Here is a 19,810-nt window from a genome sequence, read left to right on the forward strand (position 1 = left end):
TCCGTGATTCCCCACTTTCTACTTGTTTGAAATGATCTCCTAAATCCCCTTTTAGTGAATTAGCGTCTAATGTCACCCTATCCACAGCCGTGTGTCTCTGTCTCTGTCTCTGTCTCTGCCTCTCTCTCTCTCTCTCTCTGTCTCTCTCTCTCTCTGTCTCTCTCTTCTGTCTCTGTCTCTCTCTCTCTCTCTCTCTCTCTCTCTCTCTCTCTCTCTCTCTCTCTCTCTCTCTCTCTCTCTCTCTCTCTCTCTCTCTCTCTCTCTCTCTCTCTCACTCCTCTCTCTCTCCCTCTCTCTCTCTCTCTCTCTCTCTCTCTCTCTCTCTCTCTCTCTCTCTCTCTCTCTCTCTCTCTCTCTCTCTCTCTCTCTCTCTCTCTCTCTCTCTCTCTCTCTCTCTCTCTCTCTCTCTCTCTCTCTCTCTCTCTCTCTCTCTCTCTCTCTCTCTCTCTCTCTCTCTCTCTCTCTCTCTCTCTCTCTCTCTCTCTCTCTCTCTCTCTCTCTCTCTCTCTCTCTCTCTCTCTCTCTCTCTCTCTCTCTCTCTCTCTCTCTCTCTCTCTCTCTCTCTCTCTCTCTCTCTCTCTCTCTCTCTCTCTCTCTCTCTCTCTCTCTCTCTCTCTCTCTCTCTCTCTCTCTCTCTCTCTCTCTCTCTCTCTCTCTCTCTCTCTCTCTCTCTCTCTCTCTCTCTCTCTCTCTCTCTCTCTCTCTCTCTTCTCTCTCTCTCTCTCTCTCTCTCTCTCTTTCTCTCTCTCTCTCTCTCTCTCTCACTCTCTCTCTGTCTCTCTCTCTCCCTCTCTCTCTCTCTCTCTTATACAATAATGTATCCACATTATACAATATCCACTCCCCTTATACAATAATGTATCCACAAAGATCCCCTGTTCTGCTCCTAGAGCCTCATCATCAATGCATATATCTAGGTCCTCCAAACATCAGGAAAGAAACTTCAGCAGTTCTCCCAGTCTGCTGCTCAACGAAGTCCTACTCCAACATCAGTGGCACTCCTCCACTAGTTCCACACAGAAACGTGTAGCTCCCCTACATTGCTCGAAGCTCAACTCCTCACTATAGAGTTCCATTTTACCTCAGACTTCAGCATACACTTCTTCTCCAGCCTCGAAGTTCCTCCATTAACTTTTTCTCCAGCCTCGAAGATGCTCCATTAACTTCTTCCCTGACAAACCTGCAATACTATTACCATGGCAATAAAAAAAATTCCTAGCAAAACACAAGTAATAAACCTAAATCCCAGCATTATATTTCGGCCACCGACGCCGCACCGCGCCATCCAACTGTGGTGGGTATTCCCCCCATCCTGGACGAGTCCAAACTGGAAACATGTCTTGACACGCCACTGGAAGCTTCCGCCCGGCCATGATGCTGGGGACCAATGCCCCACAGTCACCCCTTGACCTCCATCGAGAGCAGACGTATCACTGCTCCCACCAGCAAGTTCTCTTAACTTTAATTCCTTATTTTAGTCTCAATAAAATCTTTACCCTACTACACATATGTTCACTATGATCGCTGGGTACACGATCAAATACTGGTAGCTAATCAAGCAACTGATTAAACAAGCTTACTACAGGGATCTATGATGTGGAGCACTTACTCCCTGGCACGCAGCCCACAAAAATTGCTATTGGACTGCTTCACAAGGCTTCCTCGAGTCCTGACTTGAGTACACGGAGTCGCCCGACAGGCTTAACGCAGAAACGCCTGCTTCCTTCCTTTTGAGAGAGCATACAATTAGAGTTCCACAAAGGGGTGACCAACTCGCTTCCAGGCCGCCTCTAATATATCCACATCCCAGAGTAATGGTGCACTAGGTCTCCAACAGTTTCCTCACACTTCCAAACAAGTATCCTTCACATCACCGCTGCACAGGGCACTATATTCTTCCTCCTCCAGGAGATCAACGACGTAAAACCATCTCTGACGACTGCTGTGACTAAAGTAAGGTCATGACGTCCTGCTAGCATCACGTCACATTGCCAAAGTATCGACTTCTCATCTCCAAATCAATAATAATAGACGCTCATCCTCTGATTGTATTCTTATATTATTCACCGACGTTTAATATATATATTCTTCCTCTGACCTCTTAATTTCTGGCCCAGAAAGCAGAATACCTCTTACTGGGTAGACTAGTTCCACTCATGCTACAAGGGGTCATAACAGATATTTTTCGTCCTGAAAGGTCAGTATGGACAGGAAAGTCTGTCACTGAGGGCCTAGTATGGACTGGGGTGTCTGTCATTGTGGAGATGTCAGTATGGACAGTGATGACAGTCATTTTGAAGGGCCTTTGCATGGGTAGTGAAGTCTGTCATTGTGTTGAGCCCAGTTTGGACACGGATGTCTGTCATTGTGTTGATGAGATTATGGACAGCGATATATGTCATTGTGTAGGGTTCAACGTGGACAGGATATTTCTGTCATTTGTGAATATGCCAGTATGCACAGTGATGTCTGTCGTTGTGTTGTACAGGTATGTCTGTCATTGTGTAGATGCCAGTATGAACAGGGATGTCTGTCACTTTGTAGGGAACAGCAAAGGCATATAAGTCTTTCATTGTGAAGAAGCCATTATCGACAGGGACGTCTGTTATTGTGGAAAGCCGAGTACGGACAAGGATATGTCATTGAGAAGGGACCAGTATGGACAGAGATGTCTGTCATTGTGTAGAGGTCAGTATGGATAGGGATATCTTTCATTGAGAAAGGGCCAGTACAGACAGATATGTCTGTCATTGTGTAGAGATCAGTATGGACAGGGATGTTTGTCATTGTGTAAAGTCGAGTATGTACAGGGATATCTGTCATTGGGAAGGGACCAGTTTGGACAGCTAGGTTTGTCATTGAGAGGGGCCTAATATGGACAGGAATATGTCATTGTGTAAGGCCAAACGTGGAAAGGATATGTCTGTCATTGTATAGGGACCAGTATGGTCAGGGATGTCTGATACTGTGAAGGGCCCAACATGGACAGGGATAACTGTCATTGTGAAGGGGCCAGTATGGACAGGGAGGTCTGTCATTGTGTAGGAACTAGTCTTGAGAGGGATGTCTGTCATTATTTTGTGCCCAGTATAGGACAGGAATAACTGTCAATTTGTAGGGTTCAGTCTGCACAGGGATTTCTGTCATTGTGTTGGGCTCTGTTTGGAAAGAGACGTCTGTCAATTTAGAATGCCCATAAAGGACAGGAATGTATGTCATTTTGTTGGGGCCAGCATGGACAGGAAGATCTGCTATTGTCTATGAGCAACTATGGACAGGAATATCTGTCATTTTGCAGGAGACAGCATGGACAGGGATGTCTGTCATTGTGTAGATGCCAGTATGGACAGGAATGTCTGTCGTTGTGTAAATGACAATATGGACAGCCATATCTGTAATTATGTAGAGCCAAGAGTGGATATGGATGTTTGTCATTGTTTATTTGACAGTATGAATAGGGATGTCTGTTACAGTGTAATGCCCAGTATGGGCAGGGATGTCTGTCATTGTGCAGATGCCTTTATGGACAGAGATGTGTGTCACTGTATTCGGCCCACAATGGATTGGGATATCTGTCATTGTCTTAGACTCATTATGGAGAGGGATGTCTTTCTTTGCTTAAGGACTGTTGGCCAGGGATATCTGTCATTGTGTAGAGCCCAGTATTGACAGGAATGTCTGTCATTGTGGAAGTACTAAGCGTGGACAGGAATGTGTGTCATTGTGTAGGATCAAGTCTAGGACAGGGATGTCTGTCATTGTGTAGAGCCCAGTATTGACAGGAATGTCTGTCATTGTGGAAGTACTAGCGTGGACAGGAATGTGTGTCATTTTGTTGGGACCAGTCTGGACAGGGATGTCTGTAATTGTGCAGAGCTCAGGATGGAAAGGATATCTGGTATTTTGTAGGGCCCATTATTTAATGGGATGTCTGTCATTGTTTTAGGACCAGTTTGGACAGGGATATCTGTCATAGTGTAGATGAAATTATGAACAGGGAAGTCTCTCATTGTCTATGAGCCAGTATGTCAGTCAGAGCCCAGTAAGTATTCATAAATATATACCTACAGATATACAGACATCCCTGACCATACATCCCCTCTTTGGTCAAGGAATGTCTGTCATTGGGTATCGCCCAGGGTGGACAGGGATGTTTGTCATTGTGTAGAAGTCAGAATTGAATGGGATGTATTCCATGCTGAATTCATTGTGGGGGGCCTAGTAAGGAAACAGATGTTTGTCGACCAAGCCACACACTAGAAAGTGAAGGGACGACGACATTTCGGTCCGTCCTGGACCATTTTTAATCGACTTGAGAATGTTCCAGGACACCGAAACGTCGTCGTCCCTTCACTTTCTAGTGTGTGGTTTGGTCAACATATTTCAGCCACGTTATTGTGACTCCTCGTCTATATGTAGATGTTTGTCATTGTGTTGGGACCAGTATGGACAGGAATGTCTGCCATGGTGTTGGAACCAGTATGGACAGGGACATCTTTAATTGTCTATGGGCCAGTATGGACAGGGATGTCTGTCAGTTTGTAGGGGCCAGAAAGGACAGGGATGTCTCTCATTGTGTCGGGGCCAGTATGGACAGGGATGTCTGTCATTGTGTTGGGGCCAGAATGGACAGGGATGTCTGTCATTGTGTCGGGGTCAGTAAGGACAGGGATGTCTGTCATTGTGTCGGGGCCAGAAAGGACAGGGATGTCTGTCATTGTGTCGGGGCCAGAAAGGACAGGGATGTCTGTCATTGTGTCGGGGCCAGAAAGGACAGGGATGTCTGTCATTGTGTCGGGGCCAGAAAGGACAGGGATGTCTGTCATTGTGTCGGGGCCAGAAAAAGCTGGGATGTCTGTCATTGTGTAGGGGCCAGTATGGACAGGGTTGTTTTGAGGTTATTTTCAGATGATTTCGGGGCTTAGCGTTCCCATAGCTAGGTCCTCGACCAGGCCTCCTTTTTGTTAAACACCCCCCAGGAAGGAGCCCGTAACAACTGTCTAATTCCCAGGTAACAATTTACTGTTAGGTAACAGGTGCATCAGGGTGATAAAAACTCTGACCATTTGTTTCCGCCTCCACCGGGGATCGAACCCGGAACCTCAGGACTACGAATCCAAAGCGCTGTTCATTCAGCTGTCAGGCCCCTAAGGGTTGTCTGTCATTGTGTAGCTTTAAGTACAGACAGGGTTGTTTGTTATTGTGTAGGGGCCAGCATAGACAGGAATGCCTGTCACTGTGAAGGGACCAGTAAAGACAAGTATGTGTGGCATTGTCTAGGGGCCAGTATGGAGAGGGATGTCAGTCATCGTGATTGGACCAATATGGACATTGATATCTGTCATTGGGTTGGTGCCAGTATGGACAAGGATGTCTGCCATTGTGAAAGGACCAGTATGGTCAGGAATATCTGTCATTGTTTAGAGCACAGTATGGACGGAGATATCTGTCATTGTGTAGGACACAGTATGGACATTGATGTCCGTCATTATGTAGGGGCGAGTATGGACAGGAAAATCTGTCATTGTGTATAGCCCAGTATGGACAGGGATATCTGTCATTGTGTATAGCCCAGTACGGACAGAGATATCTGCCACTGTGTCTAGCCCAGTATGGACAGAGATATATGCCACTGTGTAGGGACAGGGCAGTCCGATATGCTCAGTATGGACAGGGATGTCCGATATTGTTATAACCTCATGATTACATCCTCACATAACGCTAGAAAATCGCATTGCATAGGCAGGTTGGATGGGTATCATTTTGTTCTAAATTAATGAGTATTATAATGTTTACTAATAAAGCTAAGAACTGTAAATACTGAATTATAATCGATGCTGTACCACTTCTTCAGTCACGTGGTGTTGCATTGTTATGCATTCATTGCAATTATTTTTCAATAATGGTCTGGGATATGTAATTATTTTCCAACAAACATCTAAGTCTGATGCAGGCGTACAGAAATTGAATAAGTATATTATTTTGCCATTTTATATGGGCTTGTCGCTCAGTCTTGCCAAACTTAAATGTTGCTATTAAAGAATATTTTTTTAATGTGTTTATTGGCCAGTTACAAGTATGAAATTTATATTCCTGGATTTGTTAACATTTTAATGTTTTTTATGCTAGTTTGGCCAGTTATGTATGATGTGGATAATCCGATGAGTTGCTGACTATGTATTGATGTTATCTCTTGTGTGGAGGAGGCGAGCTGTCTGTCACCTTTATGTTTAGACGGTCGTGTATGAAATAAATGGGTGAAAATCTCCTCTCACCAGTTAAGTAGATTTTGTTTGTATGTTCTTAAAGTGATTTCGTCTTGCGACAATGACTTATCTATGATGAAGTCTATATATTAAAGTGTTTGCTGAGCACCTGTTGAACTGTATTTTGAATAAAAAGTAATAGATGACCCTACCTTGAGTTTTCTCAGTCAGTTTTATTAGAGCATCGAGGTAAATACTAGTGAAGTAATTTGTTTTCCTGTTCCATACCCAAGAGTTAGATGGGCGATTCCTAAAGTTATCTTTTGTTTGATTATTTCGGTAATTATATTAAAACTTTTTAATTTTAGTGTTTCACTTAAGACCTTAAGGACCTTAGGACCTTGGGACCTTAAGAAGTTAAATCTGGAGTTCTGTTTAATGTGAGCCATAACTATTATAACGATAACAGTTGTGTTGAGCCCAGCTTAGACAGGTTTGAATCAGTGTGTAGCTCCCAGCATGAATTACACAAGTGTTCATGTCCAAGTATAGAACCTATAATACACTGTATGTGACATTGTGTAAAGCCCAGCACAGACCGGTTTATGTCATTGTGTAGGGAACAGATAGACAAGAATGTCAATTATTGTGTGGAGCACAGGACAGACAGGAAAGAGGGATGTATGTTATTGTGTAGGGCCCAGTAATGACAGGAATGTCTGTTATTGTGTATAACCCAGCATAGATAGATCTGTGTCATTGTGTAGGGCTCAGCATGGACAGGGAGGTCTGTTATTGTGTAAGTCCCAGCGTAGGCTAGTATTAAAGTGCAGCTCGTCGAGCGAGCACATCTGAATATTAGGACAATGTTCTGATGTGCTCCTACCAAGCCATACATTGGTATTATTTATTCTTCAAGAGGGAAGATGCAGAATAAATATTACCAGTGTGTTGTATTATCTCTTCTGCAGTCTTAATCGCAATGTCTTAGCACTTTTTTTTCGTAGTTACCTCAGTCTCTGCAGGATTATATTCAGATTGCATCGAGTTATGAATTTGTAAAAACGTTGTGGGGTGCAGATCTCAGAGTTTGTGTCGAGCAGTTTTACAACTTGCGAGGACACCCGACCATCAACCTGTCAACAGGTTACGGTCCAGATAACAGGCTACGGACGACGCTACAACTCTTAAGGTCCGACCAACAGGAAACACGCCCCAAAACTTCCTTGACGTCTGATAAAGACCTTTTGTGCTTTCTATAAATCTTTCCGCGCTACCGCTCATAGGATGAGTATGGGGGGCGTATAGCCCACCGCATACTAGCCGCCTCCAGTGGCAACAATGATCAATCAATTATCGGGTAACATAAGACGTGGGGTCCCTGTATCAGTTTAAACCAAAATGAGATAAATCCATGGGTAGGAACTTCAAAAGAAATTACACTTTTTCATAGTGGGATTGAAACGCAATCTAGAATATTTTGCAATTGATAGACTGAAGCAAAACCTGGCTGTTTTTCAGTCCCCGTCCTCCTACCCAACGTTACCACGTACATCAGATTTCAATATGTGTCCCGATTATCAGCTTTTTACTCACCATTTGTTGGTAAGATATATATTCTGACTACAACTGCCTAGGCGCCAACATCCAATGTCTGAAAATACTTACAGAAACAAATATGTTGATAAATAATAGAATGGCTGTCACAGGTTTGACGCGAGACGCTTGGGGCTAGCCTCAGCCAACTTTACAAGGTGAACCATGGTGGATAGGAGAGTGCCACAGGCCAGTCGGTGTCGTCCTTTCGTAAAATGCTTTAAGAAATATTGGGATTTATGGAGACCCACTCTGTGATTTTCATTAAAACATCTGAAATATTTGTTGTATTTCCCATAAAGTTGTTCTGGAGTTACTGGTCTTTATAATAATACATTTTCTGAAAGAATGGGAGAGGGTGGAAAAAGAGGGAAAGAAGGGGGGGGGGGAGGAGCGAGGAAGTGACAAGGATAAGAAAAGCTGGGCCCAGCCAGGAACCCCTTCTAGTATTGAATAAACAAAACGAAAACTCACCCATTTTGTCTGTGAGTGTGAGGTCAGGGCAGTAGGCCAAGAGGATGGAGAGTACTGAAGACCCATATTGTTTCATTTGCATAACTACAGTCAGCCCTAAAATATGTAGAGGACGATTGCATATAAGAGATGTACCCAAAACATGTATAAGTTTTTTACAGCTGATAGCACAGAAGATGTTTCCTTCCTTTCAGATTTAACTCATTAGAATTAATAATGACAGTCAGACTAAGGTTTGAGCAAAGGACATTCATCTATTACATTAAATTTTCAAAATGAAATGCATAATAATAATAATAATAACAAAGTAATATTATATAAGTTTTTTTGAGTCACCTTGTATATAGTCAATAATATTTACTGTTTCCTATATTGTTTCGTATATTGTTGGAAAATATATATTTCATGACAATGCTATCCCCAGCCTCTGGAAAAGAATATTAGTCTAGTTATTATCATTAGGAGAGTTACTGAGGTCCGTGTTTCGAGTGATGCATATGGTGGTTAAGTGCTGACTTCAATGAAAGAATAGAGGAGTGTAGGGAACCAAAAAAATAAGATACTTTCTCAGTTTTGAATCCCATAACCAAAAAAGTAGACGGCTGTAGAGAGCAGCGATAAAGTGTCTTTTGCATCTCTCTCAACAAAGTACAGTTTTTCTTCTCCTATAACAAGGCATATAGGGCCACAGGTGAATGTTATATGATGACATAGAGGGCTACCAGTGAATGTTGTTTGAAGGTATATAGGTGTACTTTGGAATGTTGTGTGAAGTCTTACACACCTGTCAATGAATGTTAATATTAACTTACAAAACCCAGCCCATCCTCTTGTTTAAGTAGTACTTACGGTAATGATAAGGACTTTCGTACATATATTGACGTAAAGGCAATTAGAAAGTAAAAATCGGTACTATTGAATTTTTATGTTGAAAAGAAAACCTAACCTAACCCTTCTAGGCATAATACACACTATCTGACGCCTAATATAGTAAATATATCTTCTATACTAGGCTAAGGAATATTTAAGTTTTGTTGTCAGTTTTTTCCATACTATAAAGTCAATAGTAACAAATTATGCTATGTAATTGTTCATTACGTCTATGTATGTATAATGATCCACATAGTTACAACAAATATTATCTAAGCAGGAAAATGGTTGTTTTCATTTAAAAGCATGAAACAATGTTATGAGATTTATTTGGTAGTAAACCGAAGAGGATTTAACCCTTTCTCCAGTACAAGATGTTTGCTATATTTATTTACTATTTACATACAGTAGATATAATGCTAGTTTACCGTGAATATCTGCGAGGTTTATATTCGCTCCAGCCTCCATGAGGAGTGGTACCGCACTCTCGCATGCCCCATCAGCACCATACATTAAGGCAGTTAATCCTGCAATTTAAAGATTTTTAGGGTTACAACTTTAAGTATTCCCTACAGAAAATATCAACATCAAATGTAATGGAAACACTTCATTTTGAGTGGGTTTAAGGGGCTCCATGTCGCTTGCGGCACAGAGATCGCTTCACACATATGAGTCACATCACAATCAGGAGTTCTCAATAACCAACGGGAGACCCGAGCCAAAATTTGACCCTCCCGAAACAGGCGGAGGATACTGGGGATTTTTCACCATCACTCTTACCAATAGAAACATTCAGAAAGTATGTGAAGGAAAACCGACAACTGTAAGGTTCACGGAGAAAAGAGAAATAAAGCAGCAAATGACTACTTACAAACTACCAATGGCTTGTTGAAACCCCCTAGATATAGTTGTTCACTTCCAGATGGCAACATCCCGGGAGCTAACGGCTCCTATGTCAATGCTATTCAATCTAGGGCCTAAAACTACAAACTGGTACATCTGGAAAAAGTGGAGAAAGGCCAGAAAGTCACCGAGGACTAACCTGCAAGAGGCGTTTCAGTTCTCAAAGAAATCCCGCTAATGTGATTTTTTTACTTATGAAGAGAAGTATTGGGGTAGAACTCCTATACCACAGCCAGAGTGCATGTGGGCATTGTGTGAAACTCTTATTTGGCTTCAGTGGAAGCCTCAGGACTCCTAGAGAATATAGTTGAATCCCAGCTTTCATTGCTTATGAGCATGTTATAGTTAAGTGGTTTAAAGTGTGTGCTTAGGAGTACCCAGTGTACAGGTTCGAATCCACCTGACAGAATCTATTGATTTTTTCACCACATTCAATGCCGGTTTTCTGGAGGGGGCCGAACGGTGGCTCCCGGTAGCTAACTCCCCACAGAATATGAAAATCGAAACTTACAAGAATGGAGGAGAGCAAAAAATTAGGCTCGTGAAGAAGAACAACTCGAACTCGATGAGGAACACTAACCAGGTAACGAGCTGCCAGGTCCTTGTTAAATCCTCAAAACCCCCGAGCCCAGATATCAGCCCAAGACATAAGAGAAAATAATGCAGTCAGATCTGCAAGTTTTCGAACATCATGGGTCTAAGGGTAGACCACAAACTGGCTAGATATACTGACATTGTGGACAACCGGAGTTAAACGAGCCTTGGAACAGGGAAGCTAGGAAACAATATCTCGGTGACTTTCAGGTAGAAACGAAGAGCAGCCACCAGACACAGCAAATAATGCACCCCCGACCAAGCAAACAACGAACCAATAACCGAAGAACCCATCTGAATGTTAACCATCACATTCTACACTAGAAAATACGAAAGGTTGTAACCGAAGAAGCCATCAACCAGGGCCAAAAGAACAGAACCTCCTCTTCCAGAGAACTGCATAAGACTCTCAACTCCGACGGCCAGAAGCGAGGGCCAGTAAAAACAGAGCCTTGAAAAGGGTATCACAGACTGATGGGAAAACCGAGAACCTAAGGATTGAAAGAAAGTCCAACCCCTGATCTAGCGATGAAGACGGGTGATAAGAATAATGAGCAGGGCAGAGGTGAAAACTTGAACAACACAACTTGCACAATGGTTCCGAGGAAGTATTGATGCTTAAGGCCAATAAGAGCAGCTCCTCCAAGACCGAACATCATGAGTGAAGACAGAAAGACAAAACCACCTGAACTGAAACGTACGAGAACCAATGAAGTGAGACGAAAAGAGTGCCAAAAATTCGTCCTATCGCTGAGATGAAACATGCAGGTGGTGTGCCAATAACCAATCCCCAAAAATCTAGAATCCGGGCTACATGCAGAGTTCAGTTCCAATTAAGATAGAACCAAAGAAAATCCCTGTCAGTCAAAAAAATGAGCTACTGGAAAGTAGTTAGAATTAATCCGGGGAATGGAGCCAGGAGGAAGATGAATCCTCTAGTGCCTGTTACAGCACTGCAAACTTGTTAACTGATCTGTGCGCTCGAAGGAGAGGACACGCCCAGCGATTTTGAAAAGTCTGGTGAGCGCTGGTGACAAAAACCCAGCCCTGGGCAGAGTCCTCTGTAAACTCATCGAGTCACGAGGAAAAGAGGCATCAAAGAAACAAACCCCGAAAAACTCAAAAGAGGACCGGTGAACTAAAATCCAGTAAATGGCAAACAAACAAAAGGCAAAACTCGGCAGTCCTGGTGGGTACGAAATGGCCAGAACCAGAAGAATTAGAAAAGAACCTGTAGCCAAAACATGCCTAAGTGAAATACCATCTTAAGGTTATCTTAAGATGATTTTGGGGCTTTTTTAGTGTCCCCGCGGCTCGGTCCTCGACCAGGCCTCCACCCCCAGGAAGCAGCCCGTGACAGCTGACTAACACCCAGGTACCTATTTTTACTGCTAGGTAACAGGGGCATAGGGTGAAAGAAATTCTGCCCATTGTTTCTCGCCGGCGCCTGGGATCGAACCCAGGACCACAGGATCACAAGTCCAGCGTGCTGTCCGCTCGGCCGACCGGCTCCCCTGACCATAGACAAAGTTCAGGCTCCTGGGCAATTGCTCAATCAACCTTTGAGTAATCTGGGGCCATTCTATCACCAGATGGAGATGAGGCTCTAGGTGAAGCAGAGCCGCAGGTAGAAGAGAGATGGAAGCCGACCAGGAATCCCTAACCAGGATAAACCTAGGATGGGACCAACTGAGATTTCCTCCAAAACCCAAGAACCTTGAACCCAACAAGCTGGGAAAGAAACAGATCTCTGGTTTGCAGTCACACTGATTTGTTAGGAGCTTAATCTCCACCACATCAGAGTCCAACCAAGTTGCCATGACTGACTAAATCTGAGGGAAAAACTCCTGACTCAAGAAAATTACAGGAAGTAGACCAACGCATCTGCAGATCCTGGGATAAAAATAGGAAAGCCCAAGAGCAACAAGGAACTGTTGCTCATGGGCTTTCAAGGTATAGAACGGGTCACATACTCTCCACATTTGACTCGAGAACCTAAGACGTGAGAATCAGTACCCTGTGGATGCTTATCCTGACTAACCACAGGTAAGGCCCTAACATTGAAGAATCACCTGTGAGCAGCAGGGACTGAACCTCTCTGGTATAGAACCCAGCTGAGGGCCGGAAATAACCCTTTGAGCCGGCAGTTGCGGCTAAAACCATCGATTAGATAGCTTTTTCAAAACAAAGGAAAAATAAAAAGATGGAGGCAGGGAAAAAGTTTGGTGATCAAGCCGAATCTAAAGCCTAGTGTTGGGGAAGCACTGCCTGCCAGCATGCGAGATGGACTCAGAAAATGAACTCAGATGGAGGCTAATACCTCCTAAAACAACCCGTTCTCGCACTTTCTTATAGTCAATATTGACTTTTTAAATAAGTGCATATGTGACATACTAATATATTGTGAATATTTTAGTTTACCTTGAAAAGCTTCATAGAAAACAACGTCCTTACCTAACCTTCTTAGTATGTTAAGATAAGCATCCTATTGCTTCGTAATTACAATTATTACTTTACCTATTATACGTATAGGATAAGTAATATTTGTAATTACAAAGCAATAAGATGCTTATCTTAACATACTAAGAAAGTTAGGTAAGGTCGGTGTTTTCTATGAAGTTTTTCACGGTAAATTATAAATATTCACAATAAATTAGTATGTCACAAATGCATGTATTTAATAAGTCAATATTGACTTAAAGAAAGTGCGAGAACGGGTTGCCTAAAAGTAGGAGAGAAAAAAAATTGGCAAGGTTTCCGAAACCGAACCCAATGGTAACAGTGCTATAACAGGCCACAATAAAGCCAAAAAATTACAGGTCCTGTCGGAGCTGGTAAGAGAACATCTCACCTATTCCGGAATCGCAAAACACCGGCCAAGTGAATACAGGTCCTGCGATCCTAGGCGGTCTGGGCTGGAATGTAAAGGCAGCTGCACATGAAGTTTCCAAATACTCACGTCCTTAGGCAGAACACGAGAAGACAAGAAATTCTCCACAAGTAGAAAACAATCACAGCCAAAGAAAACCTGAAATACAGAAAATGCTTTCAGCAACTCAAGCATAGGGTATGGCAAAGCTATGCCGAGCCCCCAAGGAAAACAGAGGGTTGTCTGCAAGTCCGGGAGAACCAGGGATCTTGTACCACAACCAGAAAGCTAAGGTCCACCCAAACTCATGAGGCAGGGTCCATCGAGGTATATGCAGGAGTAACCAGAAAATGTCAACCCGGGTTAAAGAAGACAAAGGAAGGATGACGGAAACCTTTGGAAATAAGATGCATCCATGACCTCTTAACAGTACATGGAAATGATCCTGGAGGGGCAACCAAAGAATCAGGCTCAAGCATGGACAGAAAATACGTTTAGTCCTCTGCTTGGAGCGAAAAGGTCTCTGGAGAAGGAGAAAGGGTTGAAGGGGACGAACTCAGAAACCATCCTTGGGATACCCCAGCCCCGATAGTTACTTATTAAGACTCGGAGAAGCTAAGCCTTGTTTCATACCTGGTACTTGAATGGAAAGAAAGGCATTATTCCAGACTATAAATCCTTGTAAATTAGAAGTCCCTAAATTCTTGGTGGGAAGGGACAGCTTAACTGTCTCCTCTGTCGACGTTAACTGTTAAACCCTGCCCAGACTCTGAAACCCTCAGATGCTTCGGTTCCCAGAGCTAAGGTGGAGGGGGCCAGAAAGGGGGTTTACAAAACCACAGCAAGTAGAAACGGGAAAGGAGAAGGAAGGGGCAAACTTAGAGTATGAGGAATACATCAACTCCTCCAATTCGGAGTTCCTAAACACCACAGGGACAAACTCCAAGGCATCCACACAATCACCAATCTGCAAGCAGTAAATTTTATAAAAATAAACTTAAAAAGAGACTGGTGCCTGACAAGCCTCTTGTTTTAAAGAAGTCTCTCCTAAAACTGAGACTTTATTGATCGTTAAGAAAGTGTTGTCGTCTCTCTTGCTTTACACTCTGCGCATCAATAACCCTCAATTTCTTGTTTCTAAAATGTCTTTTATTTGCCTATCTTTCTCTCGCCTTGGTTACCACTTATATTTTATCAACTGTGCCTATTCTCAATCTAAACTAAATTTGTTTTATCCCAAACCTGTTTCACACACTAGTACCACTGTATTCTGCCTTCCCTTAATATCTGAACTAATAAATCTCACTCACACCCTTCGTCCTCTTGGCATAAAGCTTGCCTTACGACAAACTGTGGGAACCGACCTGTGAGATTTATATTTATTTAATTTATATGAATTTATATTTACGTTAATTTATATACTTCGATAGCAATTTGTATAATGATAAGTGGACTGTATTTCTGCAATAATCTCACAAATCGATCCTCTACACATTAGGGGGGGTTTATATTATTTATATTTATATATATGCAGCCAATCAAACTACAGTAATAGACTACATACATTGAAGGGGTTCCTTATCTTATAGTACAGCAGGTTAGTCCACCAGGTATAACTAGGGTGTAGACACCAAATTATCCTCTTTGAGGTAGCTTCCATCACCCAGTAACTGATGCACAAAGCCTTGCTTCCTCGTCTTGACCTGTTAAAAGGGCGCTAGCTGTAAAGCCAGATACCTATATATGACAAGCTATGTCAGAGAAAACACTATACATGGAACATTAAAGACCTGGCTTAATTACCTTTAGTATGAGGCGATTTCGTGATCTAACCGGCTCACCCTACCCAATGACATTAATAGCCACTAATGATAGATAATGGGTTTCGGAAAGAACACTTAACTTGATTTGTAGACAGCGAGTTGAAAATGGTACACCTTTAGTTTCCATAACACTACGTCCAAGTAAATTAACAGGTGCCGAATTTGCTCCCGTGTGAGCCTCTGGTCTAGTCTCAACAATGGCAATGTCTAACACTCCATACTATTGACGCTACTGGTCGACATTGTCCAGATATGATAGGAGCCGAATTTGCTCCACACGTCTCGGAGGTGACACAACAATGGCTGCCCCCTCCTCACCCTGACGCCTGGCTTACATTGTCCAGATTTCAGAAAGTGATAGAAGGGTCACATTTACTCTACTTTAATATTGATAATTAAGTTAATTTATATGAGATGGTTTATGATGGTAAAGTCCAAAGACTAATGTATTTAAGAATAATTCCCACCATAATAGGTGGTGAATTATAATAGTATTTGGTGATGATATCCCGTTTTCTTTAGACGGTAATTCCACTACAAGTTACGTTTTCTATGGGTAACTTGTTTATACAACACAGCTATTATCTATATGATATATTTATTAAATGGTGTCGGATTTTCCGACATAATTTCCCAGGGGGCTGCTCATGGGTCGAAGTCCTAATTAGAACAGACGAACACCGATACTCCTCCTTCGAATTATTAGATTAATTTGATGTTAGTAGTTAGTAATCACACATTTGTGTGTCTGTTCGTACAGGACGGATGTCCCGTACTAGAGTTGCAGGGGTTAGAAGTCTAATGCAATTTCATTTCCCTGTCAACTCTTGAAAGGCTAATATTCAAGCCTAATTACATATTATTTAACCCAGAAGACTGGATGTGATCAAGTACTACAGTCAAGTATGATTCAGGGACTGCAGTGAGATCAGTGACATTAGATATAACTTGAAGTTTGTTCAGGTAACTAGTCACTGATATATAAACACTGAGGCCCATGGAATACATCTTGATTAAATAATAAATGTATCAAATCAGTCATCAGATTTATTGGGGTTTAATTTAGTTAATTGATTCAGAAGATTGAATAGCTCATCATTAAAGTAAAGTATGGTTCTGAGACTGCAGTGGGTTCAGTGACATTGGTCGCAGTGACTTGTAGCTGTTTTAGGCTACTGTTCACTGATTTGCCACTGAGGCCTCATGAACTCATCTTCAGCTTCAAATGATGATACTAACATCAACCTCTGTTGGTATAGTCAGCTGTAATCTCCTTAGTATAATGCTACTGGAGAAATATAATCAGCTGACAAATTTAGATTTCTACTAGTATTGTTTATCTGCAGGCATAGGTCTCTTCAGGCTTGTTACTGGGCCTGAGAGTAATTTACCTCCTGCAGAGTTTAACATGGTTATACCCTGATATTTAGTAGGGCTACCGATGAATCGATGACAATAGTCTGTCCCTACAAGGAGACCGAAGTCAGTGAGGTGATCAGACTTAATATTATCTGCCAATTTTATTCCTCTATTTCTCAGGAATTTGGCTGTTGCTCTCAGACCTTGAACTTGTAGGTCTACTGGTATTTTGTCCACCACAATGGCTTGTACTCGACAGATGTACCTGCCTAAACGTACTGATGGTTGTACCACCTGGTAGACTTGAGGTCCTGCATCTGTTACAAACCCTGAGATGTTGAATGACATCTGGGCTACAGGCCTTAATTGTAATTCATCTGCCAGCTTTTTAGTAATATATGTTCTCTGGGATCCTTGGTCAAACAACCCACGGGTATGGACCTTGGCCCTCTTATTCAGGATGGTAATTTGGGCAGTAGGCAAAGTCGTATTACCTTTAGACTTTGCCGATTGGACACTCTTTGTTGGTTGCACCTTGCAGTACTGTACTGTGGTGGGAATGCTATTTTCCACCTTGGGTCTTGAATACGTTAATTTCGTATATTTGCACAGTGCTGCATGGTGCCTACCCCTTCTACACCTGTTGCAGGTGTTGAATTGGGTATCACAATAGTCTATGTTGTGTGACTTGAGACACCTTGCACATCTCCCTAATTCCTGGAGTCGCTCAATACGAGTGTCTCTGGTTGGATAATTAGCACAACGGTATGTTGAATGTTTCTTTTTGCAGAACATACATGTCCCCCAACCTACTGCACGTTTGGAAGTTACCGGTTTGGGTGAACTAGTAACAGTACGCTTGGAGGATTCTGCTGCATTGTCAGATTTTCTGCAACTTGATGTTAGAGTAATTGACTGATGTTTATTTGGGGTAGTTGTTTTACCCTTTAATTGACTCTTATTTTCTATTTCTGAAGGCTTGCATGAGGCTTTAACTTCCTCATTTGCTCGTCGTTTGTTTATGATGGAATGTAAACCTTCAGTGATGTCCTGTACTGTCAGGATGGTGTTATGTTGATGTGCATATAATTCATCTAGTATATCGCTGGACAATTTTCGTTGAAGGACTACTTTGGTCATCCATTCACTAGTAGTTATATCAACCTTAAGACTGAATATTCTTAGTAGTGACTCAAACTCCATGCTGAAGGATTGTAATGAGTCAGCAGTCTGATCAGGTTGAGGTAAATCCAGCAATTGTAGTACTAGATGTATGACAGTTTTCTCATTGCCAGCATTATTCCTAGGAAGCTGGACTGGGAAATTAGTGCTGTCGCTATTTTCATTTACATTTTCTACTACTGGTTCAGCTTCACCTCTAGCTTGGAGGCATGTTAACTTAGTAGCCTCAGGTATTGGGTTTTCAGAATCCACAGAGACTGTGGATAAATTGTCTGAGAACTGCTTAATTTCTTGTGGTATAATATTAGGTGAAGCTTTATCCTTGTTGATTAAAGGATCTAATCTGGCTTGACATTTATTCTCAAAAAGATCCAGATCATCCATAACATTATCTACTTTATTTGATGTACTGGCTATTTGTTCTGATTCAATTATCCTGTGTAAATGTTCCAACCTGCCTTGAGTTTCTTCTTCATATTGTGCTAGGTCAGACAGGAATGGTTCCACATCTTCAACTACTACGTCATCGTGGACCTGATTTTGGTAAGATTTCCTATTTGCTTTCAATATATGCAATTGGGTTTGAATCTGTAACAGTGGTATTTTCAACCGATGATAATTAAAACAGGTTCATATAACAACTGTTCATATTGGTTGAGATCTCTTGTTAGTTGGCGTTTGCTTGATATTAAAGCACGCTTTGCTTTCTGTGGATTAGTCATGGTGACTTGTTAATTGGGCACCACTGGCTCATAAATTGTGAGCAAGTACTAATGGTAGCCTAGGGTTAAATTCTGAACTCACTAGGCAATAATCCTACCTCTACTAGAGGTTAGCACTTAAAATTAATACACATTATATATATACAATCATACACACTAATGATTTGAGTGATAAACCAGTGTCACTGGAAGTACCTATAGGTTAGCTCTTCAATATCACCCTAGGATGGAATAGACACTAATTAATCACTCAAAGGTGTAATGATCATAAGTAAATTATTATATATACAACTCAATTCGAGTTGATAAAAATTACACCCAAAATAGGGTCTGCACCATTCATTAATGGTGTTAGGTTATTCAATATAGTACAACTGACTATGGTAATAATGGGACTAGGATGAACGATAATAGTTCAACTAGTCATATCCTACCCTGTTGTGGGTTGGCAATTAGTAAATATTATACTGTGATCACTAGTGCAATTTATATTAAATAATTCTCTATTTTGGAGAAATAATATACACAATTATTGATAATAGCCTCTTAATTAGCCTCTATGAAACTTCTAATATTATCAAGAAGTATTAAATATTATTAGTGACCTCGCAAAATAAAGTCCACAAAATTCGTAGATAATCTCTCGCGAAATGTAACACCACGAAATCCGTGAACAATATCGCGAAGACACAGTCACTAATTTGGCTGGCTTCTATATTAGCGCTGTCATTTCACAGAATAACACGCCACCAAATCTGTGGGTGTGCATGAAACCGCTGATGAGGCTGAACTGAACTGAGCGGGGCTCGTGAACTCGCACGAGTCAACGCCGCCGTCATTGACTGCTGGCTTTGTTTAAATAACACTGCACTAGTATATTTAATGAATCCACTGGTTAACTGGTTCATCCGGTACTAAGATGACCAAATGTGGGTTCATAGGATCAAATAATCCGTCATCCAGTTCTGAAGGTCCAAATAATGTGGGAACCGACCTGTGAGATTTATATTTATTTAATTTATATGAATTTATATTTACGTTAATTTATATACTTCGATAGCAATTTGTATAATGATAAGTGGACTGTATTTCTGCAATAATCTCACAAATCGATCCTCTACACATTAGGGGGGGTTTATATTATTTATATTTATATATATGCAGCCAATCAAACTACAGTAATAGACTACATACATTGAAGAGGTTCCTTAT

At 41.7% G+C, this 19,810-nt stretch overlaps 1 protein-coding gene across 1 annotated transcript in view; it reads right to left on the minus strand.

Moving 5' to 3' along the window:
- Positions 1-19,810, minus strand: part of LOC138354257 (ankyrin repeat domain-containing protein 61-like) — an 85,436-nt gene that overhangs the window by 36,997 nt on the left and 28,629 nt on the right. The window contains exons 5-6 of the mRNA XM_069308167.1: positions 9,575-9,673; positions 8,277-8,372 (exon numbers count right to left, since the gene is read on the minus strand). Of these exons, the coding sequence (XP_069164268.1) occupies positions 8,277-8,372; positions 9,575-9,673 (195 nt within the window). The remainder of the gene's footprint in view (positions 1-8,276; positions 8,373-9,574; positions 9,674-19,810) is intronic.

Source organism: Procambarus clarkii, chromosome 62 (genome assembly GCF_040958095.1).
Source record: "Procambarus clarkii isolate CNS0578487 chromosome 62, FALCON_Pclarkii_2.0, whole genome shotgun sequence".
In the NCBI taxonomy this organism is placed as follows: domain Eukaryota; kingdom Metazoa; phylum Arthropoda; class Malacostraca; order Decapoda; family Cambaridae; genus Procambarus; species Procambarus clarkii.